Source organism: Saccostrea echinata, unplaced genomic scaffold, assembly GCF_033153115.1.
Source record: "Saccostrea echinata isolate AGI-Se365-2 ecotype Australia unplaced genomic scaffold, CSIRO_AGI_Sech_v1 ptg000012l, whole genome shotgun sequence".
NCBI lineage: Eukaryota > Metazoa > Mollusca > Bivalvia > Ostreida > Ostreidae > Saccostrea > Saccostrea echinata.
In genome coordinates this window covers 13,110,754-13,130,278 of record NW_026889761.1, presented here as the reverse complement: position 1 = coordinate 13,130,278, position 19,525 = coordinate 13,110,754, and the positions used below count along the sequence as shown (strand labels likewise).

At 34.2% G+C, this 19,525-nt stretch overlaps 1 protein-coding gene across 2 annotated transcripts; it reads left to right on the top strand.

Moving 5' to 3' along the window:
- The first annotated feature begins 124 nt into the window (after positions 1 to 124).
- On the top strand, positions 125 to 18,146 carry LOC133185384 (uncharacterized). 2 transcript variants are annotated; one of them, XM_061320548.1, is made up of 6 exons: positions 125 to 220; positions 6,934 to 7,245; positions 7,503 to 7,682; positions 9,529 to 9,680; positions 15,038 to 15,261; positions 16,663 to 18,146. In XM_061320548.1, the coding sequence occupies exons 2-6, from the start codon at positions 6,956 to 6,958 to the stop codon at positions 17,047 to 17,049; spliced, it is 1,233 nt and encodes a 410-aa protein (XP_061176532.1). In that variant the 5' UTR covers positions 125 to 220; positions 6,934 to 6,955; the 3' UTR covers positions 17,050 to 18,146. The 2 variants fall into 2 exon arrangements, with proteins under 2 accessions (XP_061176532.1, XP_061176531.1); XM_061320547.1 differs by having other exon boundaries at positions 127 to 220; positions 6,886 to 7,245.
- Positions 18,147 to 19,525: the final 1,379 nt, after the last annotated feature.

Sequence of the window (19,525 nt, the reverse complement as noted above, 5' to 3'; positions counted from 1 at the left end):
TGTAAAATACGTACTGTCTTGTTGTACAAGCAATTCGGCATTCCTCGACTGACTTTACGCTTAGCTCCGAGTGGAAGTCCAAATATATTAGCATCGTTCAACCAGACACTCGACTGTCTCCGTAAACACCGGAGTCTCTGTGCTTGTCGAGGTTTACAGAGACGGCCGAGTGTCTGGTTGTGCCAAAGGGCTGAACTAACCTAAGCATTGAGAAAGTTTGGTGCGTATATTATCAACATCGTTTGTACGAATAATATGAAAACTAAAAAAAAACCAAATCAATCTGCATTATCAACACAAATGTCACAACTTTCTTTTTTAGACTGAACTTATTTAAGTGAACGGAAAAGAAAACGAAAGAGAAAGTAGGTTGAAATGCAGTTACCCTCTGGTTAAAAGGGGTGGATGTTCTGCCAACACAAGAGGCCCATGGGCCACAACTCTCACCTGGGTCACTATGGTCTTGCTGTTCTTTTTCAATATATTCTTATGTAAAACTTTGATGTGGCCCCACCCGACACCAAAGCCCCAGGGGCCATGATTTAAACAAACTTGAATCTGCACTACCTCCTGGGGATGCTTCCATATTAATATAACTAATCATGGCATATGAGAAGATTTTTTGACAAATTTTTCCAACACATTCCTATGCAAAACTTTGATCACCGATTGTTGCCCCACCCTACCCCTGGGGTTATGATTTTAATTAATAAACTTGATCTACACTATCTGAGTGTGCTTCCGTAGGGAGGGATAGGGTTGGGCCACATTAGAAGATCAAAATTTTACACAAGAATATATGGGAGAAAATCTGTGAAAAACCTTTTAAGAAGTCGTGATTAGTCATATAAATATTTCCATTTCTATTTCACCGTGTCAAACCGTTACTTTGAGGGAAAAAGAACGAGGGAGTCGCTTTTAACGCCAGGGGGAGTCGATTTTCTTCGATTGGAAGTCCGCTGAAAGGTAGGTCACGGCTTTTTGTTGCATTTTTAACTAGAATTTGTACAAATGCTATATCGCACGGAACAATATGATAACTAAGGTACACGTACATCGGAAGTTTGCCAGGCTTAACCATGTAGTGTGTTCAAACACTTCGGATCTATTTTCAGTAGTCACAAAGGACAAGTGCACTTAAGCAATGCTTAATGGGCCCTTTTTCGGTGCCGTTTTACTTTAGAATATATTACCAAATTGTTCTTTTTTGGTAATAGTTAAACACAAGTGGATATTTCTAATTAAAATCACGTTTAAACATCACCTAAATCAGCATGGATTTGAAACAAATGAAGATTTTTAAATGCCTATAGATACCCCAAATCCGGAAAAGTCGTACCAAACCTATTTTGAGTTTCTTTTATTTAAATCAAGGGGAGGAGACATTTAAATCGGACACTTGAGCAATCTGATGGTGGATCATTGACGGGCGTGTTTACCGAATGATACTTCTTGCGCTATTTTACCTGAGAAAAAAAAATCGAATGAAGTTGTATCTAGATGCCTGTAGCCATAGTGATCAAACTAAGAAATTTGCACTCTTGCATTTGAAATAACACAATAAGTATTAACATTAGTTCCTTTAAATTTTAAAATGAAAAAAAGGTGTATTTAGGTGGCTTTCAATACCGGTACCATTGTCTTGCATGAATGTTAAAAATGTTTGAAGCTTTATGTATGATGCCATTTTAACGACACTAAACTCTCCTAACCCTCCCGTGTTCATTTAACCAAATACATAGTACAAACTTCTCAAGGCGGCACGACTTCGGTATAATGATACAAAACGTTGCTATCTTTTACAGTGAGCACCTTTGAGGAATGTTTACCTGGGTAGAACTCACGTGACTACCGGTATTTTAAATAATTTGTTCCACGGGGGGTTCAACAAAGGTCATACAGGTAAATAGCTCTCGCTTGCTATAGAAAAAAAACATTGAACTTTTTATACATTTTTAATATTTTAAGTACAAGCCTAATCTTGTACAAATTTCCTACTTTCACACAAGTTTTATAAATGTATAATGCGTTTTTTGTCATTCGCACAAGTTTGTACAACGTTAGGCTGACAGTAAACAAAAGCTTTGAAAAGAATGACCGTCCTCGATTTACTATAGAAAATCACGAATGTCGGCTGACCCCTACCACAGTGTTTGGCTTTGCTCTTTGTATATTCATGAATTTCACCGATAAAATTTGTTGAATCTTATGGTTTAGATATCAATTAATGATCTGAGATGAAAAATTATGCTTAATTTGATTCTTCATTTTTTCACATTTTACCAGGGCCCATAAGTGCACTCGTTCTTTCACTACGTCGATGGCAAAAACTATGCATTAATGAATATTTACGAAGCATAAGTAGAATGTAGGTGACCTAAGTGTGTTATTATTTGATAATCTTTATTGTTTGATAATCAGAATTTGGAAAATACTCGTTTAAGGAATGCACGGAGACGATTTCTAATTTCAGTGCAAAGGTAATGGAGTGGGGAGTCGATCTTTGTTCATGACTAAGAAAGAGGGAGTCGCAAAAAATCTAAATAATAAATTTTCGCAATCAATGTTGATAAAATGAAAACAACATATGTTGAAAATCACAATTTATTGTAAAAACCAATCTTTTAACGTAATCGTTCTGAATTTTTAGAAATAAGAAAAAAAGAAACAATCATTTTGGATCCATCGACCTCAGAAAAGGTAAATACAATATAGTCCATACAAATGCCAGTTTAAATGGAGAACTGATTTATTAAATTAACCCTCGAAAAATCCTTTTCATTCGAAATCTCCAACACTAAAAAAGTTGAAAGCACATAGGTTATTTCAGTGCAATCTGACAAGAGGGTGACCTTCTCCGTTGAAAAGAACTCCCAAAAAATAATTTAATGTTTACAAATTTTCCGATATATAACAATTAATAGAAATCGAATATCCTGATATATGTACAGCTGATAAAGGTATCCAAACACAGAATGAGACTTCAAAAACAGTATTGGAAGACCTTTTTTTTTTTTTTTTAAAAAAAACTTTAGAGAAACTCTTCAATTACGATTAAGGCGTTGCATATAAAGTTAAACATTTTTGGGTCTTGTTGCAAATGAAAAATGTCCAAAAAATTGCATTGCATTTTTGCTGGTTTTGGACACAGTACGGTTTTGTAATATGTGTTATAGGCCATAAACCAAGCGATTTTGGAAAAAATGATACAAAATTGTTTCGTTCAAAATTTCTTTACATTACGGGTGGTCCAAAAATTTGTGTATGATGCTCCATACATTTCACAAATAATTTTCTTTTTATTTACGTCATCATGGGCTTTTTGATGTCTTTTCATTAAATAGTTCTGTTAAAATGATTTCCAAGAATGACATTGAAATTTTTTTCCATCATAATGAGAATGTAGATGCCTCTTCAGACTAAATACCTTTACCTTTATGTCTTTTTACAAATAGAGCATTCAAAAGACTTGCAGGCGCGAAGCAACGGTTTCAAAAGATGGGGGAGGGGGGGGGGGGGCAACCTACCAAACCAAGACCTTACAGCAACAAAACGTGTGTGTGTGTGGGGGGTGTCAACCATCATCTAAAGGTAAACTTACTATAGCAAAATACTAGGACTATACTAAGAAAAATGTGCCCCCCCCCTCCCCCCCCCCGCATTATACAGGCCTTTGTTGTGGCATTATTTCCACCATCTCGATAATCATAACTTGCTCTTCCATCTGTAAAATCAAATAATCAATGCAAACATAAATCGAAAAGATTCATCACGTATCTTTTAATCAAATAAACAGGATAATCTATATTCAGTTGTACACCATATTTTTTGTTTGAATCCAAAGTATTTTGCTACTCCCTCTTTCTTAATCACGAACAAAGATCGACTCCCCCATCTGTTACCTTTGCACTGAAATTAGAAATCGTCTCCATGCATACCTTAAACGAGTATTTTCCAAATTCTGATTGTCAAACAATAAATATTATCCAATAATAACACATTTTGGTCACCTACTATCTAGTTATGCTTCGTAAATATTCATTAGTGCATATTTTTTGCCATCGACGTAGTGAAATTTGTGACTACTGAAAATAGATCCGAAGTGTTTGAGCACACTACATGGTTAAGCCTGGCAAACTTCCGATGTACGTGTACCTTAGTTATCATATTGTTCCATGCGATATAGCATTTGTGCAAATTCTAGTTAAAAATGCAACAAAAAGCCGTGACCTACCTTTCGGCGGATTTCCAATCGAAGAAAATCGACTCCCCCTGGCGTTAAAAGCGACTCCCTCGTTCTTTTTCGCGACTCCCTCAAAGTAACGGTTTGACACGGTGTATTTGTTTTCTCAGTGATAACTCTTTGAAAGTTAGTTGGGTTGATTTCTTGATCATCCTACTGGAATGTAAATTTTGCCAAGCGAAAGGTCAGGAGCTAAGAAGGTCTAATCAGTAATGTGCATGTAATTCTCGTGCGGCTGTCTTTGTGTCTGACTCTAAGGAGGCCTAATAGTGCAAGCAAATCTTGTGCGGCTATCTTTGTGTTTGACGTCAGTGGGCGGGGACTATTGAAATTGACATGTGAGGCCTCGTATAAATCTATTAGTCTACATTTTTAAAATCTAAATTTACAATTTTATTTCACAATGAAATGGAAATATAAGGAATCACTGTCTAGTTAGTAGAGTATGCCAGGGACATCAACGATAGTTGGAAACGTGGGATAATTTATGCATAACAGGCTTTGCCCGTTATGCAAATTACCCCATATTGTTTCCAACTATATCATTGATGCCCTGGCATACTCTACTAGCTAGACAGTGATTCCTTAAATATGGAAGCATCTTCAGTAAGTGTATATTCAAGTTTGCTCAAATCATGACCCTCCTCCCCTGCCCTTCCTGGGGTAGGGTGGAAAAACATATTTTTACACTTTTTAATACTGAATTAATTTCTGCATTTCTCTAACCAAAATGCTTAAGTGAGGGATATTGCCAACAGATCCATACATGCCAACTTTCCCGATTTAGGCGGGATCCTCCCGATTTTACCCTTTGATCCCGCTCTCCCGATCGGGAAAGCAAAATTGCCCTAAAATCCCGATTTGAAAAAATTCAACCTGAAATTTCCGATTTTCAGTGTTTCCCTACCGAAATATTTTGTCAATCGGGATTAGAATATCAGACTTGCTTATTCAATGCACACAGATTAGTCTCTTTGTTTATTTAACTCATGCAGAGGTGTTAATTAGCCACAGGAAATCACTTCTCGCTTGAACGCACACAGCTGTCCAGGTACAGGTACATGTAACATAGCCTGGAGCGGTTAGGGGGTTAAACTTTTCAGTCAGAAGGGGTATGCATAGTGAAACACATAGATTTAGGGTTAATTAAATATCATTTTAATAAAAACAACAATTAAAATAAATACAGTGATGTGATATGATAAACTAACAACAAAATCGGAATTAATCCATGTTGATCGTTTTTTAAAAACGAAAGTAGAAAACAACAATTAAAGCATAGCTGCTGATTTTATCTGCTTGTACTAAAATATTGTAAAGTTTACCGTTTGATATAAGATGAAAATAATTTAGATGAAACAACAAAGTCTTATACCTCAAGTACACTGAATTCCCCCCCCCCCCCCCCAAATGTAATATGACAACGGAATACCCACATGACACTGCCAAGATTATGCAAAAGTTCATCATGATTATAACAATTTTAATTTTTGTTTTTGATAGGGCCGGTATTCTTGTTTTAAATAATTTATGATCTCAAGAGTAAATTTATTTCTTCAAATTGTTTTGTGTGTGTGATAAAATTATAATCATCATGATGTCTAGTTATTAATAGGGAATAAAATGACACTTCTGTTTAAACTACATAACAGAAACAAATTTTCTTATCTCTCTCTCTCACACACACACCCTCACACAAACAATGCACTGCATTTTTTTAATATTTCTTTAATTTAATGTCTAACTAGGAAATTCTATAATTGTGTAAAATGTAAATATAGAATTTTACAAATGTTTCCCAGAAACTGTACAGTAACAAAACCTCACATATTTCTAAAACTTTGCAAAAAAATTTATTGAACTGAAAGTTGTACATTTTCACATTTTTCACCATTAAATTATGTGTCTTTTTCAAACATAATGTTGTTAAACTAAACAGATATCACTTCTTTAGTGAGAGAGGTACCTATTTAAGCAAAAGATACTTGAATTTTGGAAGGAAAAAAATTGTTTGTATTATTTATTCTTAAATTGTATTAACAAGTGATATTGATATTATAAATTGAAAAAAAAAAAGGCATAAACATTTATTTTCACGACAAAATGTCGCGAATTTAAAGCTTTGAAAATTGTTGTCATGCGCAAAATTCCCCATGGGAATTTTCAAAAGTTGGCATGTATGCAGATCTTTTGTTTTACATGTATTTACAACACCGAATTGAAAGGGCACAAGACTCTATACCAAAAAGGGTCAGTTAAGCCCTTTTTTTCCCAATATATTTCATGTAAAACTTAATGTAGTCATACACACAGCGAAAGGGAAACACGGAAGTTATAAGTTGTAATCTGGACATTTTATTTATTTTTCTATGACAGAATTTATGTAGCTAATGAACATGGAATTGTCATGCAGCCTTCTGTGTCTGATTCATTCAAATCCTGACTACATGTATATAATAAAACAATTATGGACTCTTTTGATGCTGAATATGGTTTGTTATTCATCAGAAAAATATCAATATTGACCTAGGCTTTGCCTCAGTCAATATTGATATTTTTCTGGTGAATAACAAACCATATTCACCACCAAAAGAGTCCATAACTGTATAATATTCTTTTATACTTCATTTAAATTGTTTCAGATGAAAAATTTCTACTACTATCGTGACAAGTATATCCTATTTATATAGAAGAGAAGAGAATAATTTTGACATGCCCCCAGGAGGAGGAGATGACATAAACTTATTAGACATTCCACGCAAAAAAGGAGAAATGGATGATGAAGACGAAAAAGAGAGGCAAAGTCAAGTTAGGGCATTTCAAGAGAGAATTAATAAAGGTGGTAAGCCCCTAAATATTGCCTTTATTGGACCAGCTGGCAGTGGAAAGTCCTCACTTTGTAACTCGATCATGGCGACTTTTTGTGTGAATGGATGGAGAGAACGGGCTACTGTTGGACACTTTGGAGGTCATGCGGAACAGGTCACTCATCATTTACTGAGGTAAAGGGGAAGAATGTGAGAACAGGCCATTTTAGATTTAAATGGAGAGAAATGAAAACTCTTCACTTGGCTTAAATTTATAGGTATTGTTCATTTCTAGTTACATGTAAATAGCAAAGTTTTTTTTCAATTCATATGCTATATCTATTCAATTGCTATGTGCACTTACTTAGTGTGTTTAGTTACATTTTTGTTGTGATTTTACTATATTACCATTATATAATCACAATACTGATTGCTTAGTTTATCTTCAACAGCTTTCCAAAAGTGGAGTACTTAGACTTTGATGCGCTATATGACTACAATTATCCTACTTTAGTGGACATGAATGGTTTCGAAAACAACTGTGATGAGCTGACTGAGGAACTTCTGCGTATTGTCTTCTTCGGAAGGCTACCTAATGAAGAAAAACTCATGGATGCTGTCAAAATTTCAAAGTATTCATAATTTGAATTATATCTCAGGTCTGAGTGCATAGAATTTTACATATATAGTGAAAGCAGGGGTTAACACAAAATAAATTTTGTCCATGACAAGTGGGATATCATTTACAAGTAGTCCAGTGGACTAGTGTAAAATTAGAGCCCAGTATTCTGAAATTCAAAGAAGTTCTTCTCTGATTTGGCATATTATAGTGAACATTTGTTAATCTTTAAACAAACTGTCTAATTTTGAAAAGAACCATACCATTGCTGCACTTGTCGCCCGCATGGTGCAGTGGTTAGAGCATTCGCTCTAGAATCGCAGAGTAAGGAGTTGATCCTTACATCGCGGGTTCGAATCCCACAGTGGGATGTGGAGACCAGTCCTTCGGATGAGACTGTATAAACCGAGGACCCGTGTCGCAGTAGGTGCTGGCACGAAAAAAATCCCTCATTGCTCAATGGCCCTGAGTGCTGAGTATAGGTAAAAAATTTGTAGCTCTCCACCGGCAAGTGGTGGCATCTCCATATGAGTGAAAAATTCTCGAGAGGGACGTTAAACAACATACAAACAAACAAAAAACAAACATCACTGCACTGAGAACTAAGATAAACAAAAAAACCCACAATAGGTCAAATGCACACTCTACACTGTACATCAAAGACAAAGTGGCAGTTTTAGATGGGATTAGTTCTTTTCATATTTAATCTTGCTTGACTTTTTTGTCCACTGAAGCTCGAGATGTCTCAAAGCAGGTTGCCATTTTTGATTAAAGAAAAGTAAAATTAAGGTCAATATCAGTCTTGTTTCTAAAAGCATTTTATGAAAATGACCGACAATAAATATGGTAGGGATGAGTATTGCCAAAAATTTTGTATTGTGATATATCATGAATTTTTTCCCAAAAATATCACTATGAAATCATGATATTTTTACCATGATTTTAAATGAATTTCCATGATTTTTCTAACAAATATAGTGTGGAAACATAACTTCACTATTTTTATTTATATATTAATAAAGCATGTTTGGGTGCTAGGATGCCGTTGTTTTCCTATTTTACAACATTTTTTACAATTCCTGTAATTGTAGTTTAAGAGTTTGAACAAAAAAAAAATTTCTGAATTTATAATTACATATTAAATAGCGGTATTTTAGTCTTCGAATCACAATAAAAGGTCATGATATATCGGTTTTGTGATAAAATCACACATCCCTAAAATATGGTATACTATACATTAGTAGTTTAGATTCATGTTGTTCAAATAATGACCCAAGCTGCACAGCGACCATCAGAATTTCGGAGCGTAACAAAGATCTGATTTTAATCAGATTGCAAGTGATAGGGTGGGACAACAACAGGAGATCAAAGTTTTACAAAGGATATATAAGCAAAATCTATAAAAACCTTGGTAATTCATATTTATATGGAAGCATCCTCTGGTAGTGTAGATTCAAGTATAATTAAATCATAACCCCAAGGATAGGGTGGGCCACAATTGGCGATCAAAGTTTTACAGAAAAATATAAAGGAAAAATCTTTAAAAATCTTCTTCTCAAGAGCAACAGAGCCATGCTTAATCATCTCAGGTATTGTAGAGGCAGATTTGTTCAAATCATGACTTCTGGTGGGAAGGGGGTTAGGGTGAGGCCACAATATGTGATTAAAGATTTTCCAAGGAATAGGAAAAAAGATCAGCAGGGCCATAGAAACTCATGTGAATGTTGTGGCCAAGGAGTCTCTTGTTTCTCTGTGCCATTGGGTTTGAAATAATAAGGTCTGACTGTATGTTACTAATGTTTAATGTTAGTATGTCCATAATTTTATTTGTTCAAATATATTTTTCTTATTATTTACAGGCAGAAAGGAATTGAGGGCTTAAGAGATCATTACTCTAAAAACCATGAAGATTTAAAGATAGACAGAATAATATTTGTGGCATCAGCAAAAAGTGAACTCCCTACACGCCTAATGGAGGCTGTTAGAAAAACAGCTCTGAAAGAGGGAAGAGGTACAATATTACAAGATACTAAGGAACAAGGCATTATTAAAAGAACTTTAATCATATATTTGAACTCTTAATCTCTTGAAACTTTTTAGCTCACTGAGATGAAGGTTCAGTGAGCTTAAAAATCTTCATCTTAAGATCCACTGGACCAGAAAAAAATGAAACTTATATGAAAGCTTCATTTCATAGTTGAATTAAAGTTTTTTACAATAGAAGGTCAAACTTTTACATAGAAAAATATAGGAATTTTTTTAAAAAAAAATCTTCTAAAGCCATGATTAGTTAAAGAAATATGGAAGCATCTTCAGTTACATGTAGTGTAGATTCAAGGATGTTCAAATCATGCCCCATGGTGGGGGGTTGGTTGGTTGAAATCACTTATTGAAACTTTTAAATAATGAACTGAGATCTGCTTTTTTTCTAGCCAAAATGCTCAGGTGAACGATGTTGCCCATGGCCTTTTAATAAGTTTTCACTTTAACTTCAGTTTTGAATTTAATTTATATTCAATATAATGTTTATTGTAATATGAAACTTAACAATCAAATCCAAATTTTATGAAGGCAAAGACTTTTATAAACAAAAGGCTTATGGGCCTGTATGGTCTCCAGAAGTAATTAGCTCACCTGAGCCAAATGCTCAGATTTCTGATTGAAATTTGTCCATTGTCTGTCTTTGTTGTTTTTGTGTAAACATTTCGCATTTTCAACTTCTTTGCCGAAACCACTGAATCAATTTCAACTGAACTTGGTACAAAGCACCCCTGGATAAAGGGGACTTAAGTTTGTTCAATAAAGGAACATACACTCTTGAAAGGGGAAATGATCAAGAAAAAAAAACAAAAAATAGGGTGGGTGTCTTGAAAAATGTTTTTTTTTTCAAGAAGCATTTGGCCAAAAAAGATGAAACGTATGTATGAAAGCGTCCTGAAATATTGTTTATTAAAGTTTTTTTTATGAATCAAGGCCCTGTGAGGAATATTTAGGATTTTTTAAAAATATTTTCTCAGGAACGGCAGAATCATGCCAATGATATTTTAAATATGCAATCATCCTCAGGTAGTGAAGATTCTAGTTTCTTCAAATCATGCCCCTGGGGGTAGGGAAAGGCCACAACAGGGGATCATATTTTTTACATAAGAAGATATAGGAAAAAATGTTCAGACTTCTCAAAATTTGTTATGTTAATATGCAAGCATGCATCCCCAGGTAGTGGCAGATTCAGATTTGTTCAAATTATTGCCCCGGTAGGCAGGGGCCACAGTAGGGAAGATGAAAGTTTTAAATGGAAATAAATAGGAAAAAATGTTTAAAAAATCTTTTTTCGTTAGAAAAGCAGGACCATGAATAGTGATATTAATGTGTTAGCATCCTCAGGTAGTGTACATGTAAATTCAAGTTTGTTCAAATCATGACCCCAGGGGTAGGGTGGGGTTCCAACAGGGGGTCAAAGGTTAACATGGGAATATATTAGAATTTTTTTAAAAATCTACTCAAGGACAGCAGAGCCATGATAAAAAAAAGTAATATGCAAGGATCTCCAAGCAGTGCAGATTCATTAGGATGGGGCTACATTAGGTGATCAAAGGTATTTATAAGAAAAAGTGTTTATAATTATTTAAGCTGTGGCATGCATAGTCTCAGAATTTCTTCAAACTCTCTATAACAAAAGTCTTTGATACTGTAAACTCAAATCAGGCAAAAATTGGTTGCTACGTGTCATGGTTACCATAGCAACATGTCCTAAAGTTTGAAAAATGGCATTTTACAACATGTTCAGAGTCCCACAGTTAATGTTTGCAGCAAAGCAAACAAGTGGCAATGACCGTTTCTGAAAGTTGAAGGCCTAATGCATGATAAACATGTTTGGTAAATCAACTATTACATATGTTACTATGGAAACAAAGTATTCAAAAGTAATAATTTTGTTCATTTAATTTTTTAAAGTCATACACTTAAGAACAAAAACAATACTAGGTTGAAATGCAAGCAAATAATAGATAAAAAATCCTTGTAACATATATCAAGGACGAAATATGATATTTCTTATAGGTTGGCAATGGTTGCCATGGTTTTAATACCACGAAGGGATTTTAAATTTACTCTCTTAGTGTTTTAATCTTATCCTATCCTTTTAAAAAGCATATTTCTATATAACTGATGATCAATTTTTAAAGGCTTTGGTATGATCCTAATTTTCACATTTCAAAAAATTCAAATTCATTTCTTTAAATAGAGCATTGCTATGGAAATTAGCCGAAAAAATATGCATAAAAATCTGAAAAATATTCTGTTTCCTTGGATATGTACCCTTGTATGTAGATTCCCAAAACTTTTTTTTAATGATTGATATTGATGAACAACTAACTGACTTTCAGTTTTGACTACCACCCAATCTCTAACTGGATGCAAAAAGCTGGCACATAGGGTTTAAAGCTGAACACGACTTGTAAATAGGCATACGCCATTTTCGATATTACTATCTACGATATCAGCACCGGGGTATACTCTTCACATTCGTTACACCTGACTGCTTTATTGTCACAGGTATCAGCGTGGAATGGCGACCCGTGTTCGGACACATTCCTTTTACGAATCATGTTCAGCTTTAATATTGATATAAAATTAGCAAAATCGAACATTTTGCCTTCTTGGTAACCATAGCAACAGTGTTATATTTTTCAACAAACTTTATCAATATATGATATTCAACTTTAGTTCTACCTGATAAGTACCATTCAAGGTGAGTCAAATAATATGTTTCTTGATTAAAAGAGAAGTAAATTCCTAAGGCAGCAAAAAAATATCACTTTCAACAACTGGTATGTCGTTTTCATGGTTACACTGCCAAGTACCAATTGATCCCAATTTTTCTTATGTTGTCGGTGTTGCAAGGTCCTAAGGATGTATATGTGCCAGTCATGAATTTTATTGTTTTTCCTCAAGATAGTAGCATTAACCCAATCTTAGCAATAGATTTTGCATGGTTACACTTTCAACCATGAAAGTTATTTTTGAATAATATTGCCAATACCTAATTACTTTAGTTCAAATATTTTTATTGTTTTTCTTAGGTTGTTGATTGAGTTTGATCATTTAACACCTATCATTAGTGAATATTGAGCATTTTTCAGCATCTAAAATGTATTGCAAATGTTACCACTTACTTAGAGATAAATTCTAAATAGTTTCTTTTTAGCATAAGTGGGAACAAGGTGTCATGTTTTTGTGAGAATGGTTTGTTTGTTTTTCTTCGTGTTTATTAAGGCTTAATATTCAAAGTACCTGAAAATCTCAATTTTTCTAACTTTTCTGGCTTTTACCATGGCAACCAAGACACATAGCAACAAAATTTTATTTGATATATGTTTCTGGTGTCAAGTTGTAATAATGGGCAAAGTTTCATCAAAATCGGTGAACATGTGTGGCAAAGAAGTTTAAGTGGTTACAGAGAATCGCTATTAATACGCAAGCATCCTCAGGTAGTGCAGATTCGAATTTTTTTTCAATCCCTGGTACCTAGGGGTAGGGTGCAGCCACATTAAAGGATGGAATTTTACATATGAATGCATGATAGGAAATTATTAAAAAAACATTTTCAAGAGGAGCAGGGCCACTCTTATTCATATCGATTTGTAAACATTCCAAATGTGTTAATTCATTTTTTTTAAATTATGTAATAAAGTTTGGGGGGGGGGGGATAAAATTGTGTATCAAGTTTTACATAATACATGTCTAGAGAAGTGAAAGCCTCCAAAAATTCTTTCATCCTGAACAGCAAGGCTATTTTAGTCATATACACTGTAAATATTGAAGCATTTTCCATGCTACGAGGGGTTATCAAAAAGTTCGTGGACTAGCGCCATAAAATTAAAACCGTTTTAGGTACATCAATGAGTTTTAACACATTTAGTTATCGTCATCTTTTTTATCTATAGAATATTAAATAATAAGTTATATTTTTAAAAAAATTGTTAATATTTTTGTAAGCAATGGTATATCCAGGCGGCACAACCTCAAATATGACATTTTTTTACCTGGGTGTAACTGAGAAAAACCTGGTTTGATATGAGCATTTGTCATAAAAAATCCCGTTAATTCAGGCATGTAGGTAGGACACAATATTTCTGTAAAATTTGCAATTATTACCCCATTCTGTATGTTCTATGAAATTTTATGGTGAATTTTATATAGTGTCCAAACAATTAAGGGCTTGAAAATTACATAAAAAAGGGGGAGGGGCTTTCTTTTTCCAACATTCTATAAAGTTTCGCTTCTAGAAAAACTGGGAATGTTTAAACAGTCAACAGAAAAATAAAATGCATCCAGAGTACCAGTACTTGTTTTTAAATGCCCAAAAAGATTCAGAGAGATGAAAGATGCACAGTTAATGTTGATTTGTAGTCAGGGTGTCAAAAGTCAGTCACGTCGAAATGTGTGGTAGAAATTGAACTCCAACGATGTAATCAAGTGAGGATCTTTTCCTGTGTTTAGATCCATTTACAATATTATATGCATTGAAAGCAGCTGATCATGACTTTGTAATGTCATATAAGGAAGACAGGTTTAAGTCCCTACTTAACTCAAGGGAATCTCCTCGAGATAACTCTAGAGGTAGAGGAAGCGGACATTGAGAAACGTCGGACGTCATGAAATTAAACAGCGACAGCGCCGGGTGATCATATAATGTCTTTTTTATTTTATAATAATTTGACAAATTATCAATGTATCAAGCTAAAATTTTCAATATTTCTTAAAACTTTTGTTGTTTTATGTTCCTTATAATTTTGTAACCACAGACTACATAGTATTAATTTTATCGCATCAATCCACGAACTTTTTGATAACCCCTCATATGTGAATTCAAGTCCAGTTTAATCTCAATCCGCTGGGCAAAGGTGGGGTCAAATTGTTGAGGTAATAAACAGCAGGGCCAATGATTCAGGTGAATGCAGATGTGACCCAACATGGGCCTCTTGTTTGGATGACATGAACAATTTGAAACTTAAATTTATTATCTTCACCTTTTTCATTACACTGTATTAAGATACTCGCATACCAAGATAACAATTTGTAGTTTTGTAATTTTAGATGTTTTTAAAAGATTTTTTCCCCTATAATTTCATATGTTAAAAGTTGAAATTCCTTTTTGCTCCTTTTCCTCCTAAGGGGATACTGATTGAACAATATGAAATCTTCATAACACAATGATGCTTGAAGTCAAATTAACACATGAAGCATAGTACATGTACTTCTTGAGAAGATGTCTAAAAAAAATTCTCCTGACAACAGCAGAGCAAACATGTCCTGTTAACATACTGGATATCATTGATTTGATATTAAGCTTTGAATTAATTTCAGTTATTCCAATCTTTGGCATTCTGACACATCGAGATGAGGTAGACAGGGAGGACGCCGACTATATCAAACTGGAGACAGATTTCAGACATGGTCTTGGATTCTCAGAGAACCGCTTCTTACTTTGTACAACATACTGTGATGCTTATGATAAATATGTTGGAAAAAGCCGTCTGGATCATAGACATCCAGAACTGGACATCCCAATCCTAAAGTTCATGAGACAGGTTTGTATGTAATTCAGTATTGTAGAGTACTGTCTAGACACCCAGAGCTGGACATCCCTATCCTAAAGTTCATGAGACAGGTTTGTATGTTATTCAGTATTGTAGAGTACTGTCTAGACATCCAGAACTGGACATCCCTATCCTAAAGTTCATGAGACAGGTTTGTATGTAATTAAGTATTGTAGAGTACTGTCTAGACATCCAGAGCTGGACATCCCTATCCTAAAGTTCATGAGACAGGTTTGTATGTAATTCAGTATTGTAGAGTACTATCTAGACATCCAGAGCTGGACATCCCTATCCTAAAGTCCATGAGACAGGTTTGTTTGTAATTCAGTATTGTAAAGTACTATCTAGACATCCAGAACTGGACATCCCAATCCTAAAGTTCATGAGACAGGTTTGTATGTAATTCAGTATTTCAGAGTACTGTCTAGACACCCAGAGCTGGACATCCCTATCCTAAAGTCCATGAGACAGGTTTGTATGTAATTCAGTATTGTGGAGTACTGTCTGGACACCCAGAGCTGGACATCCCTATCCTAAAGTTCATGAGACAGGTTTGTATGTAATTCAGTATTGTAGAGTACTGTCTAGACACCCAGAGCTGGACATCCCTATCCTAAAGTTCATGAGACAGATTTTTTCGTCAATCATAATTTATTTGTTACCATTTACTTTCGATTACCCTCTGAGTTTTCCCTATATATTAATTATCAGCCCTTGCGATTTTGTAATCTTCTGTTCCTTCCAAGTCGATTTGGAAAGATGAGCCTCCAAGTTGAAGAAATTGTACAATGTATCAGTTTTCTGTTGTTTGAACGCATGTTGATGACTGACAGACACATCAACATTAAGGAAAGTCATCCCTTTAGGGTATAGAACCATGAGTCATGGTCCATGACAGCAAAATAAATTAATGCTTTAGAGTCCAGAAATAGGTGCTGAAGCGGGTGGGGGAGTATTTTTTTTTCAAAGTTGAGAGCTTTCGTCCCTTGTAGAGTTTATGTATATAGGTGTGGTATGTTTTTTTAAACATGGTATTTCTTGTCTGAAAGTGTCAAAATCTTTATAACAAAGAAACAACTTTTTAAGTCAATTTAAAGTACCGTAGATGGAAAATTTTATTTATTTATTTTACATTTAACAATCGAGAATAAGATAATAATTAAGATACATAGTTCTGTTCTAGATGAACACTGTTGCATCGTGTACTAGAAATATGTTATTGTTGGAATTCATTTAAAATGTATTACTCCTCCTATGTATTTTGGTCAGAATTGCCACTAAGTTTCAAGTCCAGGCACTGCCTTTTCTCATTCCTATTATCAGTAGAGCTAAAGTCTCCTCAGAGACATTCTGGTCCACTATGTTCTGAATAAGATTAAATTTTTGATTTAGGTCTGTGATCCAGCTTTAAAAGTAATCAAAGATAAAACCACTTACAACCAAGAGGAACCACTGACTCCCCCGACACCCGGAACTGAAAGGCAACAATCGGAAGTCCAAGCCAAACAGAGGGAAGACCAAAAACTGATAAAGATGTGTATTAAAGGAGGAGCCATTGCAGTTTTTGTTTGGATTATTCTGCCTTTTATATACAGCTATAGAGACATTGCCAACATCTGTACCCAACACAGTTATGGTGGCTGCAAATTTCGTGATCTGACGACTTTTTGCGATGAAAGATCCTCCATGCATGTGTGGAGGATTATTTTTTCTCTTCTGTTTGCTGCATTCACTATGGGACTGGATTTTCTTTGTGAGAAATTTGATTTGCCTACATAAATGTAGGCTATCAATGACTCGTCTGAAAATCTGGAGCAAAAACATAAAAAAATAATAATAAATAAATAAATAAAAATAAGAATTGGGATGGGGATAAGATTATTATTTTTTTTTTTAAGTGTATATAGATTGTATGACTTATGACATAAAATGTTCTTATCACAGTGTTTCAATGGAAGTTGAAGGTTTTACATGCATCCTCCTTAAAAAAAGGTAATTGAAAAAATCATAACAGTTAGTGGTACTAAATGATCTTCTACATGAAACTGTGTTTGTTAGTGCACAGGAACTTAAGTCTTCAGCTATACAAGTCATTGAAAAAAGATTACCGGTATACAAGGTTGATTTATTTAAATCAAATTAATGTTTTATTTATAAGCTTAAGCAAAAGATGTTCAAAGAATTAAGAATTTTTGTGATATTTATTTCCTGTATGGGACATTGGTTTGTTTGTTGTTTGTGTGCCTTAACTCCCTTCGGGACTTCTTTCATTCATGTTGGGATGGCATAAAATGCTATAGTGCAAGGCTGAAAAATTTGACCTGTACTCGACACTAATGAGCTTTCATTGAGGGATCGTTTTCATGCTGGCACCTATTAGGACATGGGACTTCTGCTGGTATGGTCTTATCTGATGCACCTCTCTATGTCCTGTAGTGGAAGGGACATATGATAATTATAACGAAAAACTAAGACGATATTAGCATGAAGAATTATCAATGTTTTTAATCTTGTAAAAGTTATGCGTGTATAACATTTTTAAAAAAAATTTATGATGTTCAGACCTAAAAAAAAATATTTTGAAAAATTACTGTAAATCACAAGTTAAAGAATAAAGAGACTAATTGAAACAAAAAAATGGAAGTTGATATTGGGAATCCTATGCTTAATATTCCCTTGTATTATATGTAAATGTATGATTGTATTCAAACTTACATCATATTTAGTTTTTAGGTAGCCTGCCTAATTTCTTGTCACAAAATAACAGAAAAACAAAAGCATCTTCTATAGTTATAGAGAGGTTTTATAGAGAGCTTGAAAGGTAAAAGGTGTTTTTATTCAATGTAAAATTTGAAATAAATGTTAATGTTTTTGCATTGTGAGTATTTTTTTTTCTTAAATATGGACTGAAAAATGTTAAGTACATGTTCCACAGTTAAAAATAAGAGCACAAGTTTTTCTTGTACAGTAGGGACTGGTTATACTGTTATATGGACAGTTCTAATATGCGGTTCAGATGGCTGTTTTGTGCTTATTTTACGGTATGAATTTGTCCGTCAAATTCTAATTTTGGGTCAACCGTGAGTTTTCCTCTTATTGTTGAACCCAGATTCATAAAACCTCAAACACACAAACACGAGTTACAATTTTTGTACTTTTATATGGAATCAGCATGGAATATACTTTTACATGAGTTTGGGATGTATCAGCATCGAAGGTCTGATTCCAACTGACTATAATTTTTAACAACAAAACATACATACTGGACAAAGAAAGAGTAAAATAATAGGATTAACAAAAAGTATAAAGAAATCAAGTATCAAACAATTATTGAGAGAATGGTGACATTTTAGCGGCATGTATATAATAGAATTAAAGTAGATGAAAGATTAAGTGTCAATAAATATAAACAGAAGTCAATTAGGAGATTAACTGTCCATGTCAGACTGCCTCAGGTAGGATTAAAGCTGTGCGGAATTTATAGAATTTATCACATTTGCCGAAATATACGAAAAGTTTTTATAACAATTTACACATAGTCCGAAAAGTTAATTTACACAGTAATTTATAATTAGTCCGAAAAGTCGTATTTTACACCGTAACACATGCTCCGCCTTCGCGTAAAACACGTCCTCGTGTTTTGAATGTTCTTTCAATGAAACTGGCCCCTTCTTGGTCTTCCTTGACGTCTCCATGGTTGATATCGTTGTTTATTTTCCACAAACAAGGCGAGCAAATTATCCTTTTCATCTTCCAATATTCGGATTGTCTGTAGCAGGGCGTTGTTTTCTTCCCTTAACTGTTTGGTTGTTTTCTCAGCTTCTGCCTGAATTTGCATTACATACTGATTATGTTCCTTTCCGATCTCATTCAATTTCCTCTGCATCAAGTCCATAATCACTCTGTCACCGTGTGCGTCGTCTTCCAGTTTGCGAATTTTCTCACGATAGATGTTATCATTAGAATTGTTAGATTGTTCTTGCATCTTCTTTTTCATAACCATATTTTGATTTTGAAGTATTTTGATTTCAGATTCGGCTTTTGTTAATTCGGCCGTCAAACTCCTTTTCTCTTTATTTGCATTGCATATTTGAATTTTAAGATTTTTCAGCTCAGTTCGTAGAACACACGAATTATCACATATTGAACGAAACTGACTATCCCGAAGAGAACTGAATGGCAATTCTCGCAGAATTCGTTTATTTTCGAGATACTTGCACAGTCGTTTCACGTCTCGCGTCTTTTTCCTGTTAGC